The sequence below is a fragment of the Elephantulus edwardii genome, unplaced genomic scaffold, assembly GCF_000299155.1.
Source record: "Elephantulus edwardii isolate Elephantulus edwardi_28Jun2011 unplaced genomic scaffold, EleEdw1.0 scaffold00007, whole genome shotgun sequence".
Taxonomy (NCBI): Eukaryota; Metazoa; Chordata; class Mammalia; order Macroscelidea; family Macroscelididae; genus Elephantulus; species Elephantulus edwardii.
Window position 1 is genome coordinate 23,161,031 of NW_006399757.1, and position 8,119 is coordinate 23,169,149.

At 45.2% G+C, this 8,119-nt stretch overlaps 1 protein-coding gene across 1 annotated transcript in view; it reads right to left on the minus strand.

The window, feature by feature from the left end:
* CDCA7L (cell division cycle associated 7-like) overlaps positions 1–5,945 on the minus strand; it is a 22,159-nt gene extending 16,214 nt beyond the window's left edge. The window contains exons 1-2 of the mRNA XM_006880386.1: positions 5,808–5,945; positions 255–392 (exon numbers count right to left, since the gene is read on the minus strand). Coding sequence (XP_006880448.1) covers positions 255–392; positions 5,808–5,870 — 201 coding nt within the window. The 5' untranslated portion in view covers positions 5,871–5,945. The remainder of the gene's footprint in view (positions 1–254; positions 393–5,807) is intronic.
* Positions 5,946–8,119: the final 2,174 nt, after the last annotated feature.

An 8,119-nucleotide genomic window follows, 5' to 3' on the forward strand; every position in this document is an offset into this window, starting at 1 on the left:
GCAACAATGAATGAATGAGAACCCAAAATCTCTGTAAATGTTCATTAAAACTAATAAAATTTAATAATAATTAAAAAAGATTAGTCTTAAGGTGGTAATCTTTAGATCATGTTAATTTTCTTAAAAGATAATATATTAAAAAAAGCATAGTGTTTCCATTTGTAAAATGACTTCCTACAAATAAAACTCCAATTCAGGAACAGGACTGAAAATATCACAACCCACAGCATTCATTGCATGTCAATAATTATTACCATTATTTCTGAGTCACTGTTGGCGCCCAGATCACTCTGAGAAAAGCCTTGAAAGTCTTCGGTCTCTGAGTCAGTGTCCTCTACAAAAATTCTTCTCAGCTCTTCCGTGAAGTACTTGGAATGGAAGCGCACGTCCTGCTGAATTAAAAACACACAGGCACAATGTTTTCTAAAGTTTACAGAAACCGAGGCCGTCTGAGGGCACCAGAATGGCTGTGGCTCAGTCACGTCTTCAGTGATGGGGAGCTGATGACAAACACAGTGTCTCTTGGCACAGCTGCTGGAATCACAAAGAAAGAGGAGCCAGGGAAACGCCGGTTCCTGGAGCAGCCCACCCCAGCCTGTTCACAGGGGCGAGCACTGCCCCCCTACCTCCTCCAGGCACGGCAACTCCAACAACTATCTCCCCAAGAGAGAAGGCTGGGGCTTCTTACAACCCTCACAACCCACTGTGGACAGGACTGGTGTTGCACAAGTAGAGTACAGGGGCTGTGTGGCAGGTTCGAATCCTGCCAGACCCCATGAGTTGCACTTCTGCAGAAGTTGAGAAGCAACACGGGAGCCTCGATGGAAGCTACAAGCAAGTGAGCAGAAGGAAAGCTTTCACATGACTAACTTGACAGAAGCATTTTCCAATAACAATATCCCCCTCCCTTTTCTGAAAGATTTCACAATTACTGTGTAGTCAATTCTGACTCACGGTGACCCCAGAGTACCAGTGTTACTGCAGTAACCCAGAGTGCAGTGTCCCTGCACTCCACTGTTTGCAAGGCTGTGTTCTTTCAGAAGGGGCTTGCCAGACCTTTCCTCTGAGTTGCCTCCGGGTTAGTCTAACCCTCCAACCTTCTGGTTTAACTACCTGGTGTTAAAACTCTGAAGGATCAAATGAAAGCAAGCAGGCTCTTCTTCTCGGCTCTCTTTCTAGCATGCTAAGATCAGCAGAGAAGCCCCACAATCCTGCCTCCTTCAAGCATGCATCTCTTCCCGAGGGCTCACGTCTACATCCCATTTCAGTCCTCCCATGCCAGATATAGCAATGACCCCTCGTGGCAACACATTCGGTTGAGAATTTTTATCTTTCCCCTGCATCTCCCTGACTTTAATTACATACTTCCTCAAGTGCAGATAATCTCTGGAGAAAAATAGATATAATAGAGGAGTGGGGGAAATTTACAAGGGGATAGAGAAATGCCTACATGCAGCATCATTTTTTTTTAAACTTAAAAATGTCTCCTATGAATTATTATGGGTAATTGGGGTAAGTTTGCGGGGAGCTAAATTACTTTGTTTCTTTGTTGATTGCTGTGGTGCAGCTGCTTGGAAAGGAAGAGGGGGGGAACACCCAACAATAAAAACCAAGACAAAATATACACTCACAAAAGAGAAAGTAAGTTTCTTTAAAGAGAAACTTGGCCTGTGTTTACAGGAGACTAGACTAGGGTGGGGGATTCAGTGTGTGGACACAGTGGGGAAGCCACGGGCAGGGGTGGTTATGGCAGAAGCCGGACACCACCGACTCTTGAGAACCACCAACCACAGGCCTCACAGGCAGGAAACATCTGCTGACAAAGCCCCACCAAGCCTGCAGGCTCTCAAGGGGGACGGTATGAATCCTATTAGCGTAGAAGCCCCTGCCTGAAGTGTTAAAGCCAACAGGCCCAGCTCTAAGCAGAACATTCCAACCTCCTAGTCCTTCCAACCTCCTACCCCATCTGTGCTTTGGTCAGCCCTCTACATTGGCCACATAGGCCAGTTTGCATTTATTCACTCCTGTCAAGTCAGAACCGACTAAGAGCTGACCTTCCAGTGGATTTCAGAAGCTGTAAATCACACAAGAGGAAAGTTCACCTCTCTTTCATGGAACAACTCCCTACAAACTCTCACCAGAGCTCCCTCCTTCCACAGGCCAGTTAGTCAGGAAGCAATTGCTATCTCTGGTGGCCACTTGTCATGGAGAAAAATAATGCAGCCACAGCTCTGACATTAGGCCTGCAGAATAGCACAGCTACCGTGCTAACATGAGGCTGGTCTTCAATCTCTTTTGCTTATTCTAAAATTGGGAAAAATTCCACATGGAAACCTGCAGAAAGCAAATCTATACATGCCTGGTTCCACCTTCTTGCACAGCTCTCTGTTCATGTGACCACCTCATCAGCCTTCAAAATCAATGCCATGGGCCCTCCCTGGGTGGTCTGGGCTCAGCTGGCAAGCAAAGCTGGTGGTTCAAACTTGCCCAGAGGCTCTGAGAAGCAGCACACCTCTTGACCTGCCGACAAAGACTACAGCCTACAAACTCCATGGAACAATCCGACTCAGTAGCAGGAGGAGAGAGGACTTGTTACAAATCAACAAGATGACTGTTAGGCAATATAGTGAGTGCCTCAGGCATCTCCAAATAACTGTGATTAAGACTGCAAACAAACAATCAGAAGAGGAGTTAAGGGAAGAGGTGACATTCTTATGTCAAAGCTAGCCTGACATGAAGAGGAGTTAAGGGAAGAGGTGTCATTCTTATGTCAAAGCTAGCCTGACATGAATTAACAAAGTGGACAGCAATGTCTGCTAAACCAGAAAGTCACACCAACACCTATTTCACTTCCACTCAGCAGGAGTCACTGGTGCTCATTCTATACATAGCCAGGGGCTTAAAACATGCAGAAAAGGACAACATACAGGACTGAAAGTCAGCCAGAGAAGGTAGGAACCACCTTTCAGTATGAAGTCCCTTCCTCTGGGATTTTATAACCAAGCAGGATAGCCTTATAAATCCATAAATTACCACAATGATGGTAGCAGTTATAAGGGAGGGACAGCACGGCTGCAGAAAAGAAAAATCCAATAAAACTTCACAGGTGTCTCTGAACTCAGTCAACATCACTGAGTCAGAGCTGACCCTCCTTTGGGTTTCCAAGGAGTTGAAAGGCCTCAGAGAGGGGACTGCCCATCTTTCTCCTGAGGAGCTGCTAGCAAACCCAAACAGAGAAGGGCCGTCTTTAGGTTAGCAGGCAAACACCATGGACTATGCCACCAAACTCCCTGTATATGAACCAAGCTCACATGGACTATGCCACCGAGCTCCCCGTCTCTGAACCAAGCTCACCATGGACTATGCCACCGAGCTCCCTGTATATGAACCAAGCTCACCATGGACTGTGCCACCGAGCTCCCTGTATCTGAACCAGGCCTGGGTTAGGAAGTTAAGAGGGCATGCAGGCGGAATGAGCTGCATAAACCAACACCCAGAAAGAGCCGAATCGCAAACAGTGAGAGTAAGAGACACCCAAAAGTTCCAGGTCTGCTGCAAACGGGCAGGAAGCAGCCAGGGGAGGTCAGGAGGCGAGAAAACCAGCCGTCACAGAGTGAACGCTGACTCGGGATGAGCCCATGCCTGTCGGGACAGAACTGTACACCCCAGGGACCCCAGTGGCTGGTTTTGCAGAAGCAGCTCACCAGGTCTTCTGCAGTGCCTCTGGTGGACTTGAACCTCCAACTTTTCAGTCAGTAGCAAGTATGCAAATGTTCAGGGGCTCTAGAGTGTGAAAGGTGGAAGATAAACACACCGCTGGATTTGGAACAGCTCAGCTCAGCTGATTCACAGGTATAAGGTTGGGGGCAAGGCATTCACCTCCCTGAGTGTCCGTTTCACCCCACAGACAATAGGGATAATAATAACCCCACCTGCACCTTCCCCGAGAGGCATGGGATGAAGCACAATGAGTACGAAAAGCTCCTGGCACGCTGTCCTGGTGACGTAAAGTAGGCTGTGGTCAGACAGGGATCCAGAGAGGACAGTGTGGCTCACTGTCACTGTTTAGAAGCGAGGACTGGGCGACCATGGGGAGAGGCGGCCATCACAGAGTGAGCAGCTTCTTTATTTTTTACTGGCTTCCTCATGCCACCATGCCAGCCTCTGTGCAGTCACACCTTCACACCCACCCTACGCGGCTCAGAAAGCCCCTTACTGTGGGCCTGGGTCTCCATCCTCCCTGACGACATCTGGTCACGCTGAAAAGAGACTGACAAACTGTAAACAAGGGAGAATAGCAACAAGAACTATATTCTACAGATTATACAGACATATACAGATCCCAGGAGGAAGGAGCGAGCGGCCACGGGAACAGGAGACCCAGAACACAGACGCGCAGTCAACTCCTGGATAGGGGACCCGGAGACAAGAGAGGAGGAAGAACAGAGGGGAAGATATGAAGAGGAGGCAGGGCCAGCAGGGATGTGGGAGGGACAAAAGGAGGCTCTGATATTCCTCAAGGACAAAGTCAGGATCAGACCTGAGGCTTCAAAGAGAACACAAGCTACAAACAAAGAATGACTGGAGCCAGGATTATCAGCAAGATAGCAAAATTATTGGAGGCAAGATTATCAGCGAGATAGCAAAAGGTCTGAAGACAAGACCCTAAAGAACATCTATCTACCTTTTGGGGACAGGAAATGGAAGAGATGCCCACAAACAGCAAAAGATGTGACAGAGAGGAAGGGACAGAAAGCAGTGGGAGGGGCTGTTGGGGCCACTGCAGAGGAGGCAGGGCAGGGAGGGTTCCAGCAACCAAAGAGCAGCTCCAGCCAAGATCAGAACAACAATCTTCCAAGTAATTAAATAAAAGAAAACTACCCACCACAAAGTCAGTTCCAACTCATGGAGACTGCCATTGTACAGAGCAGAATGAGGTTTTCAACGCCACCACCTTTCAAAAGTAAATCACTAGGCCTTTCTCCCCCCGGGGCCTCTGAGTGGGCTCGAACTGCCAACCTCTCAATTAGTAGCTAAGTGCTTAGTCATCTGCACCTGTCAGGGATTTCAAGCACACACTTCACATTCATGCAGTCAACAGCCTCCCTTACTTCACTTGGCTATTTGAAACAAGATGGGTTTACCTTACAGCCTTATTTAAATGAGGCCATGGCCGAAGGGGGAGTGAAGAATTTGGAGTGTCACCGTGAACTCAAGAAAATGCCACTGAGGGCCGTACTCTGGCCATGCTATTGCTAAGGCGCAAAATAAACCTCCAGGAACCAATTCTCAGAGAATGGCAACATGTGTCTGCTACCGATCAAAGTCATTAAAGAAAGAATAACGTTCTCCCCAGCAATCCAAAGAGCGAGGTGCCGATAGACGCTAGACGCAGGCCCCAGTCCCACAGAGCTGCAATTGTCTCATGATAACCACACATCCTGCCTGCCTCGCTGTGTGTGCAGGGCTGGCCCTCCCCTGCCAGCCATGTGGGAGGATTCTGAATACAGCCTCACCACAGGTCACAGCCCTAAGGGCCGAAGAAAATGGATGTGATCATGTGTGGTCCTTTCTTTTTTTTTTTTTAAATCATTCACTGTACAGAAAAAAGAATTAAAACTGCAAAAGTGAATTAGGTACTCTCCTTCATTTCTTAAAACAAAGATATAACACTTTTATAAAATGCTCCAGGATCAAGCAGGAGCAGCCACCTTAAGACTGTATTTATTCAAATAAAACAATACGCAAATCCACATCCAGGCCTCCAGACGCACACACCTGTACCTGCAGGCAAGGAATCATCATACCTTTTTCCCTGGCTCCGGTGAGTCAAAACTGTTGCAGCTCTCCTCAGATGAGAGGGTTTCCATGGGAACATCATCCTGGAAGCCAACGAAATCTTCCTCATCGCTGGGGGCATTAAAGATGTCAGCTACTTCTTTAGGGATCTGCTTTGGGTTCCAAGAGAGGAGAAGTATAAAGCCTGGGGCTGTTACAATCACTTAGGATGGTTTTCTAAAGAGGAACAGGAATGACCATTTCCTTTCTTTATCAATCTGCCACGGGGGCTGACCCCACTGTTGTCCAGGAGACCCCATAAGCCCGAGTTGGTGTCCGATCATTACCTCATACCAAACAAGGGGGAGAAGCTGATTAAGACTTATAAATTCTAGAAACATGTCCTGCTTTACACAGAATGTCAAGGCAACACCTAGACAGAAGCCATGTTTGATGTCTAGAGAAAGAAAGAAAGAAAAGGGAGGAAGGGAAAGTGAAGGAAGAAAAGAAAGACAAATAGAAAAAAGAAAATGCAGACATCAGTAACCAATAGTTTCCTCTTCTGCTCCTTTTTTTTTTTGCATTAGTCAGTGGATTTCCTGTTAAACAATGGAAATATTCCATGAGATAGTATTACACATTTTTCTTAGCTACTCAGAAACTCTCTAGTTTTCATCTATAGTTCTTTAACTTTCTGATCTTTGTCATGTACAAATTTGAAGGTATGTTTTCCTTTCATAATGTAAGTAGCTCTCCTTTTTTTATAATCTATATCAATTTAAGCAGTGTGGGAATTAATTTAAAGAGAAATGAAATGCTATTATGTGCAATTACTCCCAGAGAGAATGTTGTCAGAACATTTAATCTAACAAATATGCATCTGCTGAGAGTTCATTTTCAATAGCTGGCTACCCCACTGGATGTCTGAAAAAATGCAGATGCTCAGAAGTTGAAATAATAATATATACATACATATTCACACACACACACACACACACACACACACACTTCAACTCAAATGACCATTTGTCACCTTGTTTTTTTCTCTCCTCATCTTTTTAAACAAATAGTACATTGAACCGTAGGCATTTGCCTATATTTAACCACTTTTGACTTTTTTTTATTAATTTTAATGAAAGTTTTCAGAGATATAGGGTTTCCAGTCATTCATTGTTGCACTTTTCTCCCTGCCCACGCCCTCCCCCCCCATTCACTCTTCTCCTTGAAAAGAAAAACACTTTCATTGTTATGCAATCCCTCCCCCCAAGTCCACTCCACTATGCAGCCTTCACTCTGGACTTTTGTAATGATAAGAATACCCATTCATATGTCCCTTTCAAATAGTTCTTTCCCTCGTCTGTTTCAATGCAGTATATATCATTTCTCCCCTCCTTTTCTGTCTTCCCTCAACTCTGATGTCAGTCCCGTTTTACAACAGTGGCCCTATGCAATATATATCCTTTTGTGACTGAGATATTTCACTCAGCATAATGTCCTCCAGGGTCACCCATTTAGCATAATATTTCATGAGTTCCTTGTTTTTCAATGCAGCATAGTATTCCATTGTGTGAATATACCAGAGTTTCTCTATCCATTCATTTGTTGATGGGCACTTGGGCTGTTTCCAGCTCTTTGCTACTGCGAACAAAGCTGTGGTTATATTAACTTAATTTGCTTGTACTAAGGAGCTCTGATGGCAATCTGCAGGAAGTTGCACTGCCAACCTAATGGGGGCATCTCTGTGCCAGTTTGAATCCACCAAAGGTTCTAAGGGAGAGAGACTGTAAATTTCCTGCTGTTTGATTTACACTTTCTGAAAAACCTGCGGAGGGTCACTCACGAATGGGTTCCAACTTGACAGCAATGAGCTTGAGTTTCACTTTTCGCTAACGGATGCTGAAAAACTAATATGACCCGGCCTAATTTATGTTTAGGGTGCTCTAGTGTCCTAGGTGTCAACCCAAAGCTGGTGGTTCAAATCCACAGCTATTCTGTGACAGAGGGGCAATTTCCTTCTGTGACTCCTACAAGTTGAGGAGGGTCAGCTTGAGTGAGTTGACTCCAGAGCAAGGAGCTTGAGTTTGAATTCATGTATACCCACATATTGTTTAAAGTTGCAGATACCATCTTATTTCACCCTACAATAAACTCAAGTCATTTCCAAAGAATAATGGCATTTTCTTATAAGCCCACAAACTATAATCATACAGAATACTAGTTTTAAAAAATCATCTAGTATAAATCCATATTTAAATTGCTTTAGCTATCTTTAAGATGATTAATAACTCACACAGGCAGTTTATACTTCATATCTGGTGGGTTTTGTGTTTTGGGTTTTTTA